This window comes from Ochlerotatus camptorhynchus, unplaced genomic scaffold, assembly GCF_037179485.1.
Source record: "Ochlerotatus camptorhynchus isolate MF236.1 unplaced genomic scaffold, CSIRO-AGI_Acam_v1.1 ptg000130l, whole genome shotgun sequence".
Classification (NCBI taxonomy): Eukaryota; Metazoa; Arthropoda; class Insecta; order Diptera; family Culicidae; genus Ochlerotatus; species Ochlerotatus camptorhynchus.
The window spans coordinates 702,756-727,765 of record NW_027040620.1 but is presented as its reverse complement, the minus strand read 5'-3'; the positions used below and the strand labels follow the sequence as shown (position 1 = coordinate 727,765).

Below are 25,010 nucleotides of genomic sequence, written 5' to 3'. Positions count from 1 at the left end.
TATGGCGCCCCATGACACGCTCATAATCCGTGTTGTCGGAGCCGATCTTCGCATTGAAGTCGCCGATGTAGATCTTGATGTCACCTCTCGGAATTTTATCCACGACTGCATTCAGTTGACTGTAAAAGTTCTCTTTGTCCTGTAACTCGGCAGCATCGGTTGGCGCATAACATTGGATTATGGTTAGGTTACGAACCCGCGTTCTGAATCTGGCAACGATTATCCTCTCATTGATAGGTTCCCACTTGATGAGCGCCGCATTTGCTTGGGCGCTAAGCAGGAAACCAACTCCACGGTGGCGGGGAGCGTTTTCACCTCGAATACCAGAATAGAGTAGTACCTGTCCCGACGGCAGCTTGTGTTCTCCAAAGTTTGGCCAACGGACTTCGCTTAGTCCCAGGATTTCGAGCTTCATGCGTCGAGCCTCGCTGGCGAGTTGTGCCAGCTTCCCCTGTTGGGCTAGCGTTAGTACATTCCATGTTCCAATTCTTGTCCGTTGTTTTGCGCTAAAAGTCGTTGCCGTAATATCAGTCCGTGATCTTTCTCTATTGGTTTCTGTAACAGTTGTAAAGTTTCGGGGACAGTAGGTAGTTAGCCTAAGGTCTCCTATCCGCCGTGATGGGGCTGCCATCTTGGGTATAGCTTTCGGGGATAAGCATTTCTTGTTTCAGCCGCTGGATGCCAGGCAGACGCTGTTTGAGCCGCACCTCCATGGTGGACAGACGCTCAGTTATTGTGTAGATGGGGCTGCCATCTTAGATTTAGCTGACACAATACAGCATTTCTTATTCAGCCGCTGGATGCCAGTCAGACGCTGTTTGAGCCGCACCTCCATGGTGAACAGACGCTCAGGCCGTGTAGGCCGAACCCGTACACCGCCGTACAGGCCGTGTAGGCCGTGTACACCGAAGTGGCCATTCCTCAACAATAATTAAAACCCGTCGTGCGACACATCAAGCTTCATGATCTTGCAGAAATCGGCCAATCCTCGACAAGAACCAAAACCTATCCTGTGACACATCAAACTTCATGATTAAAAAAAAAACTTGGACGGTAATGGCCTTATTGACAGTCCACGATCACACTAGCCCTCCACGGCATGTTCCGGTGCCCCCGGTGGGAAGTGGAAAATGTTCGACAAGAACCAAAACCGGTCGTACGACAAATCAAACTTCATGGTTTTTCAAAACTCGACCGGTAATGGCCTTATTGAGAGACCACAGTCACATTGGCCATCCCGGAAATGTTCCGTTGTTCCTACATTGTTCCTACCGGATATGTTCCGGTGCCCTCGGGGAACTGGCCATTTCTCAACAATAATCAAAACCCGTCAAGCTTCATGATCCTGCAGAAACCGGCCAGTAATGGCCTTATTGAAAGTCCACGGTCATATTGGGTCTCCCGAGCATGTTCCGGTTCTCCCGGGCAACTGGCTAATTCTCGACAAGAACCAAAACCCGTCGCGTAACATATCAAACTTCATAGTTTTTCAAAACTCGACCGGTAATGGCCTTATTGAGAAACCACGGTCACATTGGCCATCCCGGAAATGTTCCGTTGCCTCGGGAGTAAGTGGCCAATTATCAACAAGGATTATAACTCGTCGTGCGACATATCAAACTCCATGATTCTATAAAACTCGGCCGGTAATGGCCTTATTGAAGGTCCACGATCACACTAGCCCTAACGGGCATATTCTGGTGGCCCTGAGGAAATGGCCGATTCTCAAAAAAAAAACCAAAACCCGTCGTTCGACATATCAAACTTACCCAAGTAACCATAGACACGTTATTTCGCCTGTTTGGTTATATACAGCTGAACAACGGCTATACCAGTGTTTGTAAGTTTCGATGAAGCTCGTATTTAGCCAAAAAGCGAAGACAACATATCAAAAAGACTGGCAACTCTTCCATTTTCTCAAACGACCGGTATGAGACAGGCACAATCGCGGCATCTGCCGCTCAAAGGTAAATGCTCCGAACAAATTGGATAGCAAAGGTTCCATCCTCAGAAGAAAGGTTTATGTATTTGCTCATTTTTCTATGCGTTTGCTTCCACCTTCGCTCGAGCGCAGCGCTACCATAGAGGTAACTCTAAGACCAGAAGGTCTCGAAGAAACGAGCTCAACTTTTTGGTTCAGCTCTGGTACTCTTTTCGGTCCCAAGCTAATCGATTCACCCCTCGAATCATAGGAAAATCCATGAACCCCTCATTTTATCTGTCAAACTTTCATAGCGAATCAAAACAGAGATAGTGTAGTACTGGAGTTTATACTAGAATGGGTACCTTGGGACCAATAGGCTAGTTAAGTAGTGAGCCAATCTAAAATCGTTAGTTTCGTATCGATTGTTGGCGCTACTCTGTCTGTCGCTCAGATTCAGGAAAAGTTGCCAGTCTTCTTGATATGTTTTCTTCGCAAAAAGGCTAAATAACGTGCCTATGGTTACTTGGGTATTGGGAGTCCACATTTATCAACAATCACTGAACCTAATTGCACTTGTTGCTAGTTGGAATTTTGGTTCTTGTCGAGAACTGGCCACTTCCCCGGGGGCACCGGAACATGCCCGGGAGGGCTAGTGTGACCGTGGACTGTCAACATGGCCCTTATCGGCACAAGTTATGTAAAATCATGAAGTTTGATATGTCGCACGATAGGTTTTGGTTCTTTTTGAGAATTGGCCACTTCCCCTGGGGAACCGGTACTTTTTTGGGACGCCCAATGTGATCATGGACCATCGGTTTAGGCGCCATTGCACAGTGGTTCAGAATGCAGATTTAGCATATAAACTTTAAACTAAAAGTCTCTTCTACAAAGTAGTTCCTTATAGTTAGGCCCTCATTTTTATGACAATGAATTCTAGGGTGGTTCTTATTATTATATTCTTATTATCATTAAAATAAAAAATCTATCTTTTTTGTTTGAATATTTTAAGGCATACATTCTTCGGCAAAGTTATAGCTGAGCTAATTTCAAGCAAGTTTTCATAAAAAAAACTTTTATATCTCTCAAATTGACGGATTTAGAGCTATTTTCTTGAATTGAGTTAAGGTGTCTCTAAAAAACAGTTGTTTTGCTTTAGTTTTCTTATTTCAAATTTCTCAACAAAGATGTCTTCAAATAACTTTTAGATCTTAAGAAGGCGCAAATTTTTGCTGCACAAAGTTTGTCCATATCTTTCGCCGATCAAGAGATATTGACGTTTTATATCTCTTGTTGGGGCAAACAACAACAAAAGCTTTTAACGGCCTCTAAAAGGCGTATGTTATTCTCAATAATTGAAGGTATGTTATTTTTTAAATTCGTAAACAATCAATTTGAATTTATTTATATTATTTACTATATTTGGGTATATCTTTTTTATTAGAAGAAATACAGACAACAAATCCCGCTATGAATCATTCGTCTTAAAGAGTTTTAATAGTCTCTAGAAGATGACTTACAGGAGAAATTTCAAATAAATAAGTTATTGGCAAATACAAAGTTGCTTGAAATTAGCTCAGCTATAACTTTGCCGAAGAATGTATACCTTAATTTATTCAAACAAAAAAGATAGATTTTTTATTTTAATGGTAATAAGAACCACCCTGGAATTCATTGTCACAAAAATGAAGGCCTAACTATAAGGAACAACTTTGTAGAAGAGACTTTTAGTCTAAAGCTTCAATTACAGGCTCAAAACATATCATTCCACCTAAATTTGCATTCTGAACCACTGAGCATTGATCAAATTACATAATTTGAGTGAGAAAATATTATGTTCAGCATGATGGGTTAAGAGTTAATTGATTTTTAAAATCGTTAAAAATTTAGACGTTAGGCACGCAAAGCTCTAAACTGCAATTTACTGGTGGCCCGGATGGCATTCCTGCGTCCGTTCCAAAGTTGTGTTCGAATATATTTTGCATTTATACGATTCAGCACGGATTGTATCCAAAATGGTCTGTTACGGTAAAATTGTCCCAATTCGTGCCGCTCTGTCACACTGATCTTTTGACGCTTACTGATCACCCTTTTTGTGTTAGGTTTAGAGCTCCTCGTTCTGAAGAATTCTCGGGGTTCTTCAAACTTAAATTTTGGCAACTTATTTTCTGTGTGCAAATAATGTCGTGCACACCCTGTACAATCATGTTATTGTACACGGTAAAAAAACATCATGTTCGTTTAAAGTGATTTACTGTTGACTTTGCACTACTTGCCAAACATTGCAATTCGATGTGCAAATCCTTTGGAAGAGATCATATCGAAGCACGATGAAATCAACAGTAAATCACTTCATTTTAGATTGTATTGCACATCGTTGTTGATGTGCTGTACTTTGAAGTCGAAATGTCGACCATACTGATATTAACAATCTATCACTTTAAGTTTAACTCATTTATCCTAAGTTTAACTATGTCCAGAATATGTCCATTGAACATGTGTCAACAACATTGCAAGAGGGCAAGACAATACATTGAGCAATAAATTTGATAAGTTTGACAATGTTTTGTAATTATTCACTATTATTGAATACAGCATCCATTTCATAATACTCACGCTCTAGAATGCAAATTATTTCGGGTTGAAATGAAGAATTATTGCTTCTCTCATTTGACTTCATTTGTTGTTGATTTGCCATCTTCGCGAGTAATATTTGGCATGTGCGTTTTTGACATTTGCTTCCAAAAGCAAAACTAATCAAATTAAATTGATGAAAACAGTGGTGCCAATTCAAATGATAATCATTTTGATTTAAAGGTGTTATATAGTACATATTTTCAACGATAAATCACTTCGATTCGTAGTGCCGCATAACAGAATAAGTCAAGTGCAAGAGCATTTGGATTAGATATGACCACTTTTTACCGTGTAGATAATGAACACCTGGTTTGGACATCTTATCTCAGTTATCAGATATACAACTTCGAGGAACCTCTATTGAAATCCTTGGACTGTGTTATCTATCTCCAATAATTGCTTAGTCACAGTACCTCGATCCTGGTTTGGAAACTGCCTCCTTGCCCGGAAAACGATTCAACGAAAAAAAAATACTCCATATTCAATTTCTTTAATGTGAAGAACACAATCTAATCAGAATTTGCAAATCAAAACGAAACCAAATCAAACGAAACAAAAAATAGCCGGCACGTGAATTCTAAATTGATGTGCTGCTTCTTTCACCAAATCACAATACAACAACACAATTTCGATCACCAACACTACTATCAATGCGGGTCGAATCGATTCAATCACTTTGACTGATTAGTCGCATTTTTTGGCGGCGGCTTCGATTTTGGTTTTTGCGACGTTTGCCAAGAGCGTCGTGACGGTCTCGCTCTCACTACTGACCGCGCTTCGCAACTGTTAGCGCCTCCTGTGGTAATAAGTTAGAGGTCACCACTTTCGATGTCGTCGCTGTCGTCACGTCAACAACTGCGCTTGATGATGGATGGTGGATGACATCGGGAAGCGACGAATATTTATAGAAACCATTCGAAAGTGTCAATATTTATGTAAACGAACGGTGAACCGCCGCTCAAACCGCGTGCGGTCGTTTGAATCCGATTAGAATGCACTTCCCTGTTTTCGATTTTGTTTGCAGCGACCATCAACAATCAACAGTTGGCTTGTCAATCCCCTCCCTCCTATAGCTGCATGCAACTTGGTGACAACCTTGTAACCGATTTCTTTATCATTTCTACCTTCACCTTGCAGCGATACATCAGCGGTCGACCACAAAATGAGATCGAAATGTTGGTAACGGCAAAGACAGGTGGCGCCACCCCGCTGCTGATCGCCTGCCGGAATGGTCACTTCGATGTGGTACAGTACCTGATCAAACGATGTCACGCCGATGTCGAACAGCCGGGATCAGGTAGGACCAGGGTCACACCCGCTAAAGTACGAAGTTTCAAATTTCCCTTTCCTTTCCAGTGATCTTCGACGGCGAAACGATAGAGGGTGCTCCGCCCCTGTGGTGCGCCTCAGCCGCCGGCCATACCAGCATAGTGAAACTCCTAGTCCAGCACGGTGCCAAAGTGAACAGTACAACCAAAACCAACAGCACACCCCTGCGGGCGGCCTGCTTCGATGGCCACTATGAAATCGTCAAATACCTAGTATCACATGGTGCCGGTAGGTGTCGTTGCACTGCGATTGCGCTTTCATCTAAAATCTTAATAAACCATTTGTTTTTTTTATGTAGATATTGAAGTGGCAAACCGCCACGGTCACACCTGCCTGATGATCGCCTGCTACAAGGGACACTACAAAATTGCACAATACCTTCTGTCGCTCAAAGCGGACGTGAACCGACGCAGCGTGAAAGGCAACACTGCCCTGCACGATTGTGCCGAGTCCGGTTCGCTGGAAATCCTCCAACTGCTCCTGCAGCACGGTGCCACAATGGATGTAGATTCCTACGGTAGGTTGTTGCCGAAGGTAGTCCAAGATGTTTGTTTTGTACTGACGAACTAACGATTTCAGGAATGACACCCCTCTTGGCTGCCAGCGTCACAGGACACCTGCCCATCGTAGAACACCTCATCAGTCTGCCATTTGTGAAACGGGACGATAGAGTAGCGGCCCTCGAACTCCTCGGTGCAACCTACGTAGATAAGAAACGTGATATGCTCGGTGCACTCTCGTTCTGGAAACGTGCCATGGAAGATAGGTTAGTTCGAACAACACCGCTCCAGACACACTCTTCTAATCCTTCCTTTGCAGATATAACAACAGCCCGGTCCTGCCGAAACCAGTGCGCGACCAGGTTCCCGCCTACGACTTCGGCCAGGAAGTGAATGACCTCAGCGCCCTGGACGAGCTGGTGATGGACCCGGACGAGATGCGTATGCAGGCGCTGCTGATACGCGAACGGATACTCGGGCCGGTTCATCCCGATACCAGTTACTACATTCGCTTCCGAGGTGCCGTCTACGCCGACTCAGGTCGTTTCGACCGGTGCATAGAACTGTGGACGTACGCACTGTCGATGCAGCAGAACATCCTGGAACCGCTGAACCCGATGACGCAATCCTCCCTACTCTCGTTTGCGGAGCTGTTCAGCTTTATGCTGGGCGAAGCCGGTCGACCGATCACCCGCGGACGGATCGTACCGCCGATCGAAACCTCCGACATGTTGATCATCTTCAAGAAATCGATCCGCGAGGTGCAACTCGGCCAGCGGATGATGGAACAGATGCCATGCCACGAACGGGACAGTACGGCCCTGAACCGCGCCCTCGTCATCTCGCTGCATTTGGCCTGCCTGCTGGCTCGGCTGCTCGACGAGGACGAGGAAATTTGTTGTGATAGTATGAAACACCAGATTCTGCGTGCTTTCTACGAATTAGTCAGTTTAAAAGTAGGCCCAACGCGACACTCAGTTCAATTGGGGGAATAGATTCTAATTGAGTTTCGGTTTTCTTTCTTTCGTTTGTAGATTGTAGCAAAATCCGGCCGAACGGCGTTACATCTCGCGTGCTACAAGGAGGCGGCCCTCGTCGGACGCTATCCGGCCTGCCAACTGCCATCGCCACGCCTCGCCAAAGCACTGCTCCAGGTCGGTGCCGATCCGAACGCACAGGACGAAGCCGGCAACACGCCCCTGCATTTAGCGGCCCTCACGCGACCCTGCCCGGCCAATCTGGCACAGACGCTGCTGGAGTACGGGGCGCATTTGGTGAGTATCTGCCACCGGTCAAATGGACACCGTTGCACGATGGGGAAAAAAGGGTCCAAAATTCAATATCTCAGAAGGAAGCTGAAATTCCGGCCATGAACATTTACTTTTCCGAAGGGAAACATTCTAGGGAATCGATTTTTTGTGGTTTTAAACGACGCAGAGACTCGTAATGATCCAAAACACAAGTCTGTGTGGCGTATGAAACTACGTGCCTTCGATTCCTCAGACTGTTTTCTTTCGGAAAAGTCATTGTTTTTTTTTTTTTTCCTTTGGTTTGTTTTTTCCGTCGATCTTGTTTTCCGTGCTGAGCACCAATGCTACCGACGTGCCAGGAAGGCAGCTCCCACACCTGGACCCTACCTATCGACCCATCAACTCATGAACCGGGGACCAACGGCTTTATTTCCCATCCGAAGGAAGGCGTGATCAGAGATGTTATGCCTCAGAACATCCCGGCGGCGCCGACTGGGATTCAACCCAGGCCTGCTGGGGTGAGAGGTAATCACGCTTACCACTACACCACCGGCGCCGTTAAAAAAGTCATTGTTCATGACAGGAATTTTGGGTTGATTTTCAACCCATTTTTGCCCATAGTGCGTTGACTTAGGGCTTGAATTCGATGGGAATCTTTAGGCTCATAGTTCTTCGGATTTTCCGAGGCCCTAAGTAGCCATTTTATTGAATGCTACCCGTGCCATATATGGGCGATATCAGAAATGGTTTAACTACACCCCTGAATAGGTTAAGAACTTTAAAAAAATAATCTACGGCATTCATGCCTGATCTGTAATGGTTATTTTCTTGGAGGTAACCCTTACTATGGGCTGGTTAAAATTCTTCATCGGAACCTAACCTAAATTTCTTCGCCCTTTATTCCACAGTGGGCCAGGAATGAAATCTAGCCGGAAAATAATAATAACGCTATGGGATCGCATGCAACTGAGTTGACGTCTTCAGCTAAGTTTCTTGACTTTAGTTAGGACTATGATTTGGTGGATAAAAATAGTTCAAGTGTTTGCCGCAAAGATGGCGCAGCGATACCAGCTTTTTGTATTGCACACGCTAGAGGTTTGCTGTCTTGGCCAAAGTTGAAGAACGTAAAATTTTATGTAAAGTTGATGAATGCATAAAAGCTGTACATCTTCAAACTACTGCTGTAACAGAGGTATACGATATTTTGTAAAATTTTACTGAAATTCACGTGTTTAGTTTTAAGTTCTATAAATTCGTTCAAATGAATACTTTTATCATTTTTTGTCGATCGGTTGTTGTCCAGCCACTCTTTTCCAGAACAATATGTATGTTTTTAGAAAACAATAAAAAACATCTTTGTTGAAGACTGCAAATTGATTCAGCTTTTTTGAGAAAAATCATTCAGAAAATCATGTTTTTTTTTCTAATTTCTTGGGCTATTAATTAATAGAATAAGTACTCTAAAAATAAAAGTATTATTCTAGAAAAGATTGGCTCGACCAAAAACGATCGACGAAAAATGATAAAAGTATTGTTTTCAACGAATTTATAAACCTCAATACTAAAAACGTGAATTTCAGACAAATTTTACAAAACATCGTATATCTCTGTTGTTTGAAGATGTACAGATTTTATATCCTCAGCAACTTTTCATAAAATGTCAAATTCTGCAACTTTGCTCAAGACTGAAAATCTCTAGCGTGCGAAATAAAAATAATAATTGAACTATTTTAATGCACTAAATTGTATTTCCAATTCAGAGAAAAATTAGCATTTGGTGTCAGATTATCAGCTTTAATAGCATGCTGTGGCTGTCAGTTGCGTCGAATTATTTTCCCGGAAACGGCAGTAGTCCTAACTAAGTCAAGAATCTTTGCTGATTATGTCAACTCAATTGGATGTAATCTCAGAGTCTTATTATTTTTTCCTGTCAGATTTCATTCCAAATACCGTGTATATATTTTGCAGTAGTTTCTCTACAACTTTGTCTCAGACGACATTTCGATCAGAAGTGACGTTTCCGTGCTACAGTTTATTTAAAAATGTCAAAGACGCCAGTTTGAAAAAAATACATTATCTAAAATGGCATATTTTTTTGCAAAACATAACACTGCTCATAACGCACAGTTATGCAAAGTTTTATGCAAATCGAGTCGAGTTTTTCCGATTCGTCATTTGGCGTGGAACTGCTCATGATCAATCATTGACATTTGATGATGATGATGATGATATGAAACCACCGACAAACCGACATGACACTTAATTCTGAATTATGCCCGAAAATCGTTAACGGCCGATTTGAATGTGCAGTGATCCGAACTGTCAAAACCATAGGATTGTTTTATCTAGATAAAAATAATTTTTCTAGAATAGATCAGACACGAACCAATTAATAACATTTGCATGCGGGTTCATGGCGCTTAGCTAAATATTTCCCACGAACACGGAGCCAGATGTCAGTAGTGTGCTTTGGTTTTGTATTGTTTTGGTCATTTATTTCACAGTAGACTGTGAACCAGAGATGCCAGATTCACAGACATGTCTGTGAATTCACAGACTTTTATTTTTTTCATAGACATTTTTTTCATTACAGACATTTACAGACTTTTTAGTTTTTCACAGATATTCACAGACTTTTGTAATCAAGGGCAAATTTTAAAATTTATTTGGTTACACTGTTCTACATCTTTAATCAAATTACACGTGCCATGCATTTTGCAACACGCATTAGAAATTCGCGCGTTTTCAAATCCACGCAATGAACGAGCTGTCACTGTTATAGACGGTCATAGTTATAGATTTGTCAATGTGCTGCCATGTTGTATCCAAAACGAACATTTTCCATACGATTTGACGGTTTGTTTGGATTCGTCAACTCACGTTGGCCGATCTATATCTTGACTGTCTATAGTCACTGAAAAAGTGAATGAAACGGACAGTGTGTTTCCATCCTATTCCATTCATCTTAATCCGTCGTGCAATGCCCCCAGTATTCTGCCACTTCCAGAGAAAAAAAATGACATATCTCTGGAACCCAATGTGCGATCGGTATAAAATTCATTGGCGTCCTATGAGAGAGCCGAAACAACAACAAAAAATCGGTTCTGCTATCGTCGAGAAAAGTAAATAAAGGGTGATACGGTCAAAATTTGGTCAATATCAACTTGACGTATTTCTTTCAATTTTGCATTTAAAAAACCTGAACACCCCTCATTTTGAAAGTGTGTGTGTAGAATGTTGCTCCTATTTTGATTTTGGAATTCACTCTTCAGTTGTCAAAATGCCGTCCAAGCAAGAAGAGCAGCGTATCAAAATTTTGCTCGCGCATCGCGAAAATCCGAGCTACTCGCACGCAAAGTTGGCAAAATCGCTAAAAGTTGCCAAATCAACCGTTACAAATGTAATTAAAGTGTTTGGGGAACGTTTGTCGATAGCCAGGAAGTCTGGATCGGGGGGAAATCGAAAACCGGAAGCCGCTGAGACGACAAAGAGAGTTGCCGGTAGTTTCAAGCGAAACCCTAACCTCTCTCTCCGAGATGCCGCAAATAAGCTGGGTGTATCGTCTACAACCGTGCATCGAGCCAAAAAACGAGCCGGACTATCGACTTACAAGAAGGTAGTGACTCCAAATCGCGATGATAAACAAAATACGACGGCCAAAGCGCGATCCCGGAGGCTGTACAAGACGATGCTGACGAAGTTTGACTGCGTGGTAATGGACGACGAAACCTACGTCAAAGCCGACTACAAGCAGCTTCCGGGACAGGAGTTTTATACGGCAAAAGGAAGGGGAAAGGTAGCAGATGTTTTCAAGCACATGAAACTGTCAAAGTTCGCAAAGAAATATCTGGTTTGGCAAGCCATCTGTACCTGTGGCTTGAAAAGCAGCATTTTCATAGCTTCCGGGACTGTCAACCAAGAAATTTACGTGAAAGAGTGTTTGAATAAACGTCTGCTGCCTTTCCTGAAGAAACACGGTTGTTCCGTACTGTTTTGGCCGGATTTGGCATCTTGCCATTACGGTAAAAAGGCCATGGAGTGGTACGCCGCCAACAACGTGCAGGTGGTTCCCAAGGACAAGAACCCTCCCAACACGCCAGAGCTCCGCCCAATTGAGAAATACTGGGCTATTGTCAAGCGGAACCTAAAGAAGACCAAAAAAACTGCTAAGGGCGAGCAGCAGTTCAAGGCAAACTGGCTTTCTGCGGCGAAGAAGGTGGACAAGGTGGCTGTACAAAATCTGATGGCAGGGGTCAAGCGTAAGGCCCGGCAATTCGGATTTGGAAAAGCGGAAGCCTAACTGAATATTTTTCCTGAATTTTATACTAATTGAACTTGAAAAAGAAATTTAATTTGATTTTTTAAATAAACGATTTCACCGATTTACACGCGTTTTCCCTTGACCAAATTTTGACCGTATCACCCTTTAAGTTTTACAAAGGCAAAAAGGTTGGTATCAGCAAATTGTGTTATATTTAGCCATGAAATGAATATGTTGCTTGATATTATTTTAAAACTGTATTTGTAAAATCTTGTTCGTGTTCGTGTTTAGTGCCAATTCATCGTACTTGGCTTCGTTGTACAGTACTCTCCATTGCGCGATGATCTTTATTTCGATATTCTTTCCTATCTGAATCGTTTAAGCAACCCTGATCACACTTAGAAATTTTAACCGACTTCGGTAATTTTTACCGAAATCTTAACAGCTGAACTGTTCGGTAAAATTTATGCAATTTAATTCAATTGATATTCAGCTACTTTGAAACTAAATCTCCACTAAAATGACAAGATTTGATCATTTAAACAAGATTGAACATGTTTTGAAATTATTTTCAAATTCAATAGCCTTTAAAATGAAGGTCAAAGTTTTACCGAAAGTTCAGCTGTTCTGATTTCGGTAAAATTTACCGAACACGAAAACAGAATCTTAGTGCGATTCATCAACACTTTTTGAGCACGAAGTATTTAGAATCGTATTAATAAGCTTATAAATTGCTCTTTTGACTGTCGATTTCTCTATATTTAGGTGGTGGAAAGTTGAATCTCTCACTAAGATGTGCTCGTTCCCCCGCTGCTGAAAAAGACCAGTACTAAGTAACTAACGGATTTCCACACTACATGGCATATAAGATCCACTCAAATTTAAGTTTAAATTACTCAAGCTCTAGAAAACGTAGTTTACTTGTAGACTGAGTAAAATTTTCCGAGCCTCATAAATCCTTTCGAATATGAGAAAAATCGACGAAAAATTTACTTATTCTAGAAGTATACACTCAAAGAATAAATCACGTATGCAATGGAAAATATTCATTAGAATTTCACATAACATTCATGTGACCATATCTATGGTTTTGTTAATGGAAAATTTTTATGTGCATTCCCAATGGAAACTACATGAAAACTTTTTCCGTATACTAATTTCAAAATGTACATCGAGATGTTGCTCATATCAGAAAACGAATTTCTGTAAAAGCTCGGAAAGTTTTACTCAGTCTATGAGTTAACTACGTTTTCAAGAATATGAGTGAACTAATCTCAACTTTGAGTCGACCTCATCTCATTTGTCGTGTAGTCGTAATTTATTTTTTTATTAATTGCTTTTAACGTATACGCCGTAAATGGATGCGTTAAAAGCAGGTCTGTGTTTTGCTCGAACATGACTTTTACTTACATTTAAAATTTCCCATATATTTCATAAACCCCCCCCCCCCCCCCCCGTCATACGCAAAACTTCTGCTAATATTATGCAGCCCATTTACAGACATTCCCGAAGTTCACAGACATATTTCACAGACTTCTGAAAAAAAAATCTGGCATCTCTGCTGTGAAATATCCTCGCTGTTCGACTTGATCGAGTTTAATAACCTCTAATTGTACTCAGCCTGCCAGTGTATGAAGGGCCAAAAACGGTTTGGGTGAATCCGTGGGCAACATCGTCCACGTGCATCCACGGGATAAATGAGAATCTCCTTCCAACAACAAGATCATTCAACCGGTCAAAAGCATGCCATCCAACAGGAGTGGGGAGAAGAGCCCGTTCTCTATTCACGAAATGTTAGAGACAGGGAGTTGGCATTCCCACTCTTCATATCCATTTCGCTTCAAACGGGTGCCCTGGTGGACCCTCCAGTAACCAGCATTTAAGTTAAGAGAAAAATAAAGGAAAGATCTCACCCATGTTGAAAATGATGATCAATTATTAACATAGGGGAAATGGATGTAATGTCGGCCTAAATGCCCCTAATTTGGGCCCATACATAAATTCAGCAATTGACTAAATTTTCAATAGCGACCAAAAATATCCATTGGTACCGTGATCTTGATAAAAATGATAAATAGCAGATTTTTAGCGATGGGCCCAATCTTAGATCCATAGGCCAACATTAGAGCCATTGAGCAAAAACTCGGTCATTTTGAACCATGCCAACAAAAACAAAATGGTGTATTCGATATTTTTCAACAAATCACAACTATAAACTTTTTTTTTCCTCCTTTATTTAGGAGATTTTTAGCCTTAGGCTAGTTCATCTCCGTAATAATCTATAAAACGTCATTTCCAATCGAAATGGCATCCGAGACAAAGTTGTAGGAAAACATAATTCCTGAACTGGAAAAATATACACAGTAGAAAATTTCAAGTAATTTCGAGTAAAAAATCCAGCAAAGTGAGTTGGTTGGAAATGCTAACATGAAGCTTTAGTGTGATAATTTATTAGCTAGAGAATGATCTTAGTACGTCTCCAAGTCTACAGGCAAAAAATGTGCGTCCTTCTTTTGCTCATAAACTGACTGCGGCTGTGGAATAGTTCTAGCGACGTTTTCATCACTACCTAAAGCCCCACGCCGTACTCTAACGGAACTATCCACCTACTCTCTTCTAAAGATCATTCTCTAGCTAATAAATTATCACACTAAAGCTTCATGTTAGCATTTCCAACCAACTCTGAAAATCGCTAACTTCGCGAATCCAGCAAAGTGTTTAAAACTTAAATAACTAAAATTTACCCTCTTGAATATTTGTGAATACCCTGAAGTCGCTTTTTACGCTTTAAAAAATTCTATATAAAAACAGCATAAAAAATCGTTTAAATGTGTCATTATTGTTTGTCGCAAAAACATTTATTCTACGGTGACCCGTTTATGGGTAATGATTTTTCAAAACATGGGATGTTCAAGTTTATTGGAAAATTCGATTAAAATTTATCGTGAACGTAGATCTCCTTTAACTTCTGGTAATCTGCGAGTTTTCGGCTCAACTCCTCCTAGAATTAAGTAAATTTTGTTACGAAACAATGAATTATTGGCTCCGTAAAGCGAACGCGATTGAGCCTTTCAAATAAACGAACTAGATAAATCGTAAAATTAGGCATCCCTTTGTTTTTCTCAAAGGGTGGTAACTCTAAGCAATTATTTTGCGCCAACTTTTTCTCAGTGTGCCGCAGCTATGCCGGCAGTACCGAGATCATCAGACTGAATTTATTTGCTTGCTGGCAACCCGGTTAATTTGACAGTTCAAATGTTTTGTTTTGAAGAAACAAAAGAACAAGCAGTGGAATCCTATCCCAGATCCTAACCATACTAACCAAGATGATGTTCCAGAGGCACCCTAGCTGGATAATCAGTACCGGACAAACTGGCCAAACGTTAGAAAAACTCCAAAGGTTAGCAATGAGAAGTACACCATCGAAGGCATTGGATGCTTTGCTTTATATGCTACCATTGCATCAATTTGTACAATTGTAAGCCGAAAAGTGTGCTCTAAGGATTACAAGGTCAGTGAAACTCTTTGAAGGAGACCTTAGAGGACATCTTACGATTCTAAAATCTGTAAGGAACAACGAAGACTGGATGGAGAAAAGATACAATTTCAATCGACTTTTTCAAGTAAAGGGTGATACGGTCAAAATTTGGTCAGGGGAAAACGCGTGTAAATCGGTGAAATCGTTTATTTAAAAAATCAAATTAAATTTCTTTTTCAAGTTCAATTAGTATAAAATTCAGGAAAAATATTCAGTTAGGCTTCCGCTTTTCCAAATCCGAATTGCCGGGCCTTACGCTTGACCCCTGCCATCAGATTTTGTACAGCCACCTTGTCCACCTTCTTCGCCGCAGAAAGCCAGTTTGCCTTGAACTGCTGCTCGCCCTTAGCAGTTTTTTTGGTCTTCTTTAGGTTCCGCTTGACAATAGCCCAGTATTTCTCAATTGGGCGAAGCTCTGGCGTGTTGGGAGGGTTCTTGTCCTTGGGAACCACCTGCACGTTGTTGGCGGCGTACCACTCCATGGCCTTTTTTACCGTAATGGCAAGATGCCAAATCCGGCCAAAACAGTACGGAACAACCGTGTTTCTTCAGGAAAGGCAGCAGACGTTTATTCAAACACTCTTTCACGTAAATTTCTTGGTTGACAGTCCCGGAAGCTATGAAAATGCTGCTTTTCAAGCCACAGGTACAGATGGCTTGCCAAACCAGATATTTCTTTGCGAACTTTGACAGTTTCATGTGCTTGAAAACATCTGCTACCTTTCCCCTTCCTTTTGCCGTATGAAACTCCTGTCCCGGAAGCTGCTTGTAGTCGGCTTTGACGTAGGTTTCGTCGTCCATTACCACGCAGTCAAACTTCGTCAGCATCGTCGTGTACAGCCTCCGGGATCGCGCTTTGGCCGTCGTATTTTGTTTATCATCGCGATTTGGAGTCACTACCTTCTTGTAAGTCGATAGTCCGGCTCGTTTTTTGGCTCAATGCACGGTTGTAGACAATACACCCAGCTTATTTGCGGCATCTCGGAGAGAGGTTAGGGTTTCGCTTGAAACTACCGGCAACTCTCTTTGTCGCCTCAGCGGCTTCCGGTTTTCGATTTCCCCCCGATCCAGACTTCCTGGCTGTCGACAAACGTTCCCCAAACACTTTAATTACATTTGTAACGGTTGATTTGGCAACTTTTAGCGATTTTGCCAACTTTGCGTGCGAGTAGCTCGGATTTTCGCGATGCGCGAGCAAAATTTTGATACGCTGCTCTTCTTGCTTGGACGGCATTTTGACAACTGAAGAGTGAATTCCAAAATCAAAATAGGAGCAACATTCTACACACACACCTTCAAAATGAGGGGTGTTCAGGTTTTTTAAATGCAAAATTGAAAGAAATACGTCAAGTTGATATTGACCAAATTTTGACCGTATCACCCTTTAGTTGACCCTGGGCGTAATTCATGGTAATTTGGTGGCCCGGTTCTTCGTCCAGGATCGTTTGTTTTTTATACAGATGGTTCAAGATTGAACAATCAAGTGGGAGCAGGAGTAACTGGCCCAGGGATAGAAATATCGGTTCCTATGGGCAGATGGCCAACTGTGTTCCAAGCTGAAATCCAAGTAATTTTAAAGTGTTCCGTTATATGTTTGCGTAGAAACTATAAGAGTTCAAATATATGCGTCATGTCCGACAGTCAAGCTGCTCTAAATGCTTTAAAGTCGGCGACATGTACAGCAAAACTTGTCTGGGAGTGTGTTCAATCACTTCAAAAATTGTCTGGTCATAATCAAGTCAACTTATATTGGGTTCCTGGTCATTGTGGGATTGAGGGAAATGAAAGAGCTGATGCTCTAGCAAGACTCGGATCTTCTCATAAGTTCATCGGGCCAGAGCCCTTTTTTGGCTTATCGACTGCATCTCTTAGAATGGAGCTAAAAGCGTGGGAATCTTCAAAAGTGGAGGAAAACTGGAAGAACACTTCCATTGCTAAGCAGTCGAAGCGATTTTTATTAATCCAAACATTTCTGTGACCCACAAAATCCTGGAACTTTCTAAGAAAGATCTTAGTATATAAATATGCAGGTCTTATAACAGGTCATTGTCCGAGCCGTTATCACTTGAAGCTGATTGGAAAACTTCAAGATGATGTATGTCGCTTCTGTGGCATAGAAAAGGAAGACTCGGAACATTTGCTATGCCACTGTCCGGCAATTTTCAATAAAAGGTGTAAGTTCTTCGACAAGGGGCTGATAGAACCATTTGACATTTGGAGAACAACTCCCAGTACGGCAGTGCACTTTATTCGAAGTATAATGCCGTGCTGGGATAATGCTATTAGTCAAACGATGGCGATCACTCCTAATAATAGTGATACGGCATCTTGATATAGCTAAAGAAAATGGGGAATATATCACAATAGATCAGAAAAATGGTCGCAGTGATGAAAATACTCGACAAGGGAAAACAAAACTGGCCAAACCGGAGGATCCCTTTAAAAACGTGATGGAGGTTCCTCCCCCCGCTGTACAACGAACACGGCAAATACAGCATCGAAACGCATCTGATGGCATCCGAAATCTACAACTGCTGGAACGGGCTCACGCTATCGATGTCAACCATCCGACTGGGACAACACGGATGCACGGTTCGAGGTGGCCAAGCTCATGTTCCAACTCGATGACAAGAAACGGGACAAAGTGGTTAAGTTAAGAATGCGACGAATATGTTCCTGTTGCTTACGGCTGGCTGCCTTAGCGGTGAGCAGGATTCCCTAACCACCACCCAGTCGTCGTCGCTGGCGTCTTCAGCGACCGCCACTACCACTCGGAACGTTCATGTGTCCGGTGGAGCAACAGTCATCGAAAGCTACCATCCCGCAAAATAAATGCTAAATAAAACTAGTCTAGATGATTTCAGACTGGTTAAACCGAAACAACATGGAGTAGTAGTTGAGGGCACCGTTCCATCCGTTTCTTTTCCATTCTTTCGAAATGGACAAATCAACATAGAAGAGCTATTTTTTTTAATTTAACGATCTTCGATAAAGCACCCCCTTAAAAACCGAAAGGATAATACCGATACAAATGATTTACTGTTTCGGGCATACATTAGGATGTGCGCTGTTAAGGGATCCATGGCGGAAGTTGGCCGGAAATCCGGGGTTGCAGTTATGAACCAATTGGATTGTGTAAACAACAATGATTAAAATTTTGGCACATGCGCAGATATAGCACAGTATTGCCAGTAACTGTAAAGATCATGCACATTTATAATTATGGATGCCAAACAGTGCCAATGAGAGTGCCCAGGTGTGCCCAACTGTATTTTTTGGCACACTGTGCGGAGTGACCACCCCTTTGACTAAACATGAAAAGTACTAAAACTAAACATCAATAAGTCAATATAGTCATCTCGTAAAAAAGGAACATTGCTAGTCAAAATAAACTGATCTAGAAAAAAACGAACTAAGCCTCCGGCGAAGCAGCTGGCGAGTCAGGTCAAAGTCAAATAGTGCGGAGACTTAGTTCGCTGTATAGGCAGGCGCAGCATTGAATTATTCCGTAGGGCTCTGGGTTGAACATTGATGTCAATTTGCTCAAGGAGAACAGGGCAATCGGTGCGTCCTTGCAAAATATCTGCAATTAGCAATGCCCTTGCTGTATCTCTTCGAACCGGGGCTCCAGATGGATCAGTTGCAAACGTCTTTCGTAGCTAGGTAATCGAAAGGGATTCGCCCACGGCAGTTTACGTAGCGCATATCTCAGGAACCGTCGCTGAACAGATTCAACTCTTTCGACACCGTTGTTGTAGTGAGGAGTCCAGACAACCGAGCAGTATTCTTATATGGAGCGATACAAGGAGCAGTACAACGATTTAAGGTAGTAGATATCCGTGAAGTTTTTGGCAATCCTGAAGATAAACACTAGAATTCTGAAAGCTTTCTCGACGGCATACGAGATGTGCAATTTCAGTGCCTAACAAAAATACTTGAACATAATAGCAACAATAAATACGAAACTAACGATTTTAAATTGGCTCACTACTTGACTAGCCTATTGGTCCCAAGCAAACGATTAACGTACCTCATTCTAGTCGAAATTCTACTACTACACAATGTTTGTTTTGATTCGCTATGAAAGTTTGACAGATCAAATGAAGGGTTAGTGGATTTTCCTATGTTTCGAGGGGTGAATCGATTAGCTTGGGACCGAAGAGAGTACCAGAGCTGAGCTAAAAAGTTGAGCACGTTTCTTCGTGACCTTCTGGTCTTAGAGTTACCTCTATGATAATAGCATAGAGGTAACTCTAAGACTAGAAGTTCCCGAAGAAACGTGCTCAACTTTTTGGCTCAGCTCTGGTACTCTCTTCGGTCCCAAGCTAATCGATTCACCCCTCGAAACATAGGAAAAACCAAAAACCCCTCATTTTATCTGTCAAACTTTCATAGCGAATCAAAACAAACATTGCGTAGTACTAGAATAGGGTACGTTAATCGTTTGCTTGGGACCAATAGGCTACTAAAGTGGTGAGCCAATTTAAAATCGTTAGTTTCGTATTGATTGTTGATAATAGTCTCTTTCTTGCGCGAAAAAGAGATAACCGAGAATTTGGACGGGTTAACCTCCATACGATTCAGAATACACCAATCAGCAAAAGCATTCAGCTGACGTTGAAGTCTTCAATTGAGTGAATTCGAAGGAAGAGTTTAAGGTCACCTGCGTAAGATAGTCGTGGTCCCTCAATTACCAGATTCACGTCGTTGTAGTAACTCGGAAAAATCAGCGGTCCCAGGTGACTATCCTGGGGTATGCCGGACGTGGCAGCGAACATACGGGACTGCAACAGTAAGATAGCGATCGGTGAGGTACGGCTGAAACAAAATTGCAAAAGGCAGCCGTGGATACCAAGCCTGACCAGTTTTGCGATTGATTCAATTTATCAATCACGATCCGACTTACTGTTAGAGATGAAGGAAGTAAGACACATCATAGTTAGTGGCAGTGTAGCGACCAGCCATGAATACTAAGTCGATACTAATATACGGCTTACAACGAGCGAGTACCGGTTCCATAACAACGAGTTCGAACAATTTAGCAACAGTGCTAAGCGAAGTGATGCCACGGTAGTTGCCAACGTCCTGTTTGTTGCCCTTCTTGTATACTGGAAACATGTGTGCTAGCTCTGCCAACAGGATGGGAAAACGCCGACGTCCGCGGACTGTTGATAAACGTCAGGATCCGGATTGTACGACGAATTGAGTTTCGAGGAAGCCCTGGAAAACATCTCGGGATTGATGTCAATTCTGCCCATGGTTTGGCCAGAGCGTGGTGCGTAACTGGCAGCCAGTCACTCAGTCTCTTCCGTGAAGACACTAGTAAATTTTTCAGAGAACAGCTGATAGATATCTTGCGTAGATGAGGCCACGTTACCATTATGTATCATAGACTGCTTGGGCCGTGACTTAAGCTTTCTCTGCAATCCACGTCGAGCACCGTTTCGCAACTCGTTTGTATTCGTGATTTATCCTGACATAGTGACGTTGAAGAGATAGTGTGTGGTGCTTGGTGAATTTCCTAATGAGAAATACAGCGACTTCGAAGTATATCCTTGATCAAATTGTCTCTTTCTAAGGGTGAGAGCAGCAGCATATAGGGGAAATGACGGCTTCGGCATGACAGACTATTTTCGGCAACCCAAATTGAAACACTATTTTCACTGGATTTTCTTACGAAAACACTTCGCTAAATGCATGCAAACGATTCTTTATGCTTTCAGGTTCAATTTGACTATATTTTTACCACTGAGAAAAAGCAATCTAGCAAGGTTTTCTTGAAATGAAATACACGCACTACAAATTGTAGCTGATTTCGAGTTGCCGATAATAGAACAGCGGATTTACATGCAGTTCAAATGGAACGGTTGCCGAAGAAAAACTGGTTGCCGACAATACTCGCTCTCACTAGAGAAGATTGGAGCTTTGTAAAAGCGTTTCAAAACAGTTTTTGACAATTCTTTCGACTGAAATTGTTAGAGCAGCTGGCAGCAAAAGATTGTAAACAAACCAATACTGCATATGTGTGCGTTCCTTAGAGAAAAAGGCTATAGAAAGAAGGTCGCTGCTTAGGTTGCCGAGAATACGTAAATTCCCCTAGTTGTTCAGCATTTGAGACCGAGTACGCGGTCTCAAATGTCCGGCACCTAAATGACTTCCTTGTGGCACACCAGATGGAATTGCAAACTCAACGAATTTAGCACCATGAACCTTAACGAAAGCTTTACGGGACGATAGATACGATTCCAGCCAATTTATGATCCAAGATGGTAGCCCAAGGCGATCCATTTTTAGAATGGCGAGATCGTGGGGTACTTTGTCGAAGGCTTTCGAGAAATCAACATAAATAGCGTTCACTTGTTGCCGCTTTTCGATTCTGTTATGAGCTTATTGGTATACGACATAAGAACTCAGAATAAAGCCTCAATACCCCGGGAATCGTCAGAAACCTTTGAAATTTCGGCAAACGTGAGAATTCCTGGATCTCCTGCAGCTTCAAGCAACAATTAGTGTAAACAAACAGAAACTCCCGTTAAATATCGAAACTTTCGAAACAAAATAGAACAAAATAGAAGTGACGGAATTGTCCCGAAGTTCTTGGAATTCTCGCTATTGACCTCCTTTTCTGAATCTGAATCTCCCCTTCCGCTCTTTCAGGACACCAAAAACCTAGATGGGGACACGTTCGAATCGTTGCTGCAGAACCAACGCCTCCACGAGCTGGTCAACCCGATCAAGTACACCCGCCTGTCCTGTCTGGCCGCCCGGGTCCTGCAGCGTCACGCCATCGAATACCACAACCAGGTGCCCAAGTGTTTGTACGAGTTTATCGATTCCCACTAGACCTAGGAGTCGCCCGACGGCGGCGGCAGGACGGTAGCAATAATGTGTATAGGATATTGATCGTTTTAGTTGGACAAATCCCCAGGCCCGTTCGTGGCTGTACGTATTTTGTAGCTTCCAGAAAGTTTGGATATTTTTTTGGAATTTAAGGTTAATGAGAGCGAGAGTGAGTGTAGAGTAGTAAAGAATTTGACACCTATTTACAGGTTTTAAGTTTTCGAAAAAGTGCTGACTTAGATTTGATGAATGCTCACTAACTCAATCACAATTTTGACACGATTTTCATTGATTATTACGACCGTCAGCTACCGATTTGAGCGAGCAATTCAAAACGGACTAGAGTGATGAGTTTCATTTCAGAGTGTAAAGAATAAACAACTATTCAGAGCAGGCTTTAGCTCGGCTGCGAGACACACACCCAGGAAGGTTTCATTTCTTAACTAATGTGACAGTTCGCTATTTTGTGATGAGCTCGCAGTAAAGCTACGAGAAATGCTACTATTCAGCTGTTTTTTTTTAGCCTCGGACGTGTCTGAACCCCCTGAAGTGGGTTTCGTTACAAATGAGAAGATTTAAGTTTATTTTTCGTGTTCGCAGTAAGATTTTTCGTTTAGTTTATAGAAGCTCCTAAGTTTTCCTATGCCAACTTTACATATGCTTAAGCTTGTGAGAGAAAGAGACGAACAAACGTCGTGAGAAACGTACGGTGATAGTTAAGGAAGATATAGGTTTTAAAGAGAACAACTCCCTGGAAATTTCATTTATTCGCTCATTGAACTCGTTATTTTTGTTAGCTTTATTATTCTAGTGGAACGATTCATACAGTTTCCTACCGTTTACGTTTTAGGTTAGCGCTTAGAATGTATTGAATTTTCATCTTCATTTCATTTTCAAAGTGTTCAGGTAAACATAGTCTCCCCCGTGTTATTAAAATGTAACGAACAATGTACTAAGCAGCCGGTTTATCTGCGAAACATAACTGAATATAGAACAATTTCATTTAACAGACAAATAAAAAAAATGCTCCCTAATCTTTGATCCACCCGGGTGGAACTTTAGCTAGAGAAATATCAAAATCAAATCCTTCACTGCAACATCAATCCTATTCGGTCTTATATGTAAACGGTACCGAACATACAACACCACCTTTAGCTACATTGTCCCGTGATATCGGAGCACCATCTCGCCATCACAATTTACAAACAAACATCGTTTTATCGACTACTCTTGGTACTATAACTTGCTGCTTCTCAATCTATATCGTTGGATAATAGTGCTGTGTTGGTGTAATAACCCGAGAAAAAAATAAACAGTTGAACGGGCAATAAAACAGACTTATAGCGTTTAAATGAAAGTAGCAAAACTAAACAATTGTAGTGACATATAGACACAATAAAAAACCAGTAGGAGAAACAACGTTTGCGAATATCAACCACACCCCCCGCACACATACATACTTCGACATCCAGTACGTAGCCGTGGATAGAGAATTGGACGAATGAGAAGAAACAAAACAATCGCCATTTGCATATGTGTTACAGCAAAGGAGAGCAAAGCAGATAATAAGTGAACCATGTTAACAGCAGGCAATGTATCATTTTAACCCGCGTTGACGAATGTATAATAGAAACCTGTATCCTACCGGAACTGGAAACGGAAAATAGAAGATGAAAATAGGTATTAGGAAAATGGAAAATAAAAAGGATAAGAGCGAATAGGAACAACAAAGCTGCAAAAAAGGAACCAGAACGATTATTATTATTATGAAAGATTATACAGAACGAAAATTATTAAAAATGACCTATGGATAGTTTTCGTTGAAGTTGAAACGAAAGAAAACCTCTCTGATGAATTTCAGAGTTTTAGGCTGTGAATTAGTTCGACAGTTAGCATGCATAAGGGCGTAAACGGCGGCGCCGACTGGGATCTTTTAGTTAATAACTAGCTAGAATTAACGTTTCTCGGTGCGTTTGTTGTTGCTTTTGATAGCCAATACATCCTGTTACAACCCTACATTGAACAAATTCTAGAAAATTGTTTCACTTAGCTGTAGCAATGCAAAGAGAAAATCAATGAAGAGAATCGATCATCGCGTATACTGCCGTTATACGCATAAGAGTCCCACTTTGCATAAGGATTGCATAGACTGCATGCTCACTGTCGAATTGTGGAGTTAAATTTAATTCGTGGTTCGCAAGTGATTTTCCTTGTTCGATCGGCCGATTTTCGAGCAAAACTCAGCTACGGTTGTCAAAGTCTAACTTCTTGTCTGTCAGAAATAACCATGCAGGGATAGCAGGGTTAGGCTGTGAACCATTTGCCGAGTTAACCGAGGGGGAAGACGGCTTTCATTTGAGTACCTCTTTTACTCAGAGTTTCTCAGAGTTACTCTGGTTTGCTCTGGGATCTAATCTAATTTGTTACGAAAGCAAAATTAGTAGGGCATATAGTTTTGGAATCTGACCATGCAAACGTCAGTTTGATAACGAAACGAAAACAATGAATGAAGAAAATAAATCAGCGACTGGCGTTTATGAGGCACAGCTCCTCGGGCCAACAAATCGAAACTCCAACAACAACAACAACAACAAGAAAATAAATGGATGCAATATTTAAATAAGGAAAGAATCTCGTTTTCTACCAGTTCATTGAAGTTTTGCATATTTTCTTAAATCACTCTGATGATGCAGCGCACTTTTCTATTTGCAATGATAATGAAATTGACCAGGAT

General features: G+C 41.6%; 1 protein-coding gene across 1 annotated transcript in view; it reads left to right on the top strand.

Annotated features, from left to right (window-relative positions):
- LOC135700208 (protein fem-1 homolog CG6966) overlaps positions 1-24,076 on the top strand; it is a 153,124-nt gene extending 129,048 nt beyond the window's left edge. The window contains exons 2-8 of the mRNA XM_065220651.1: positions 5,696-5,855; positions 5,915-6,115; positions 6,186-6,404; positions 6,467-6,653; positions 6,707-7,343; positions 7,422-7,661; positions 22,094-24,076. Coding sequence (XP_065076723.1) covers positions 5,696-5,855; positions 5,915-6,115; positions 6,186-6,404; positions 6,467-6,653; positions 6,707-7,343; positions 7,422-7,661; positions 22,094-22,279 — 1,830 coding nt within the window. The 3' untranslated portion in view covers positions 22,280-24,076. The remainder of the gene's footprint in view (positions 1-5,695; positions 5,856-5,914; positions 6,116-6,185; positions 6,405-6,466; positions 6,654-6,706; positions 7,344-7,421; positions 7,662-22,093) is intronic.
- Positions 24,077-25,010: the final 934 nt, after the last annotated feature.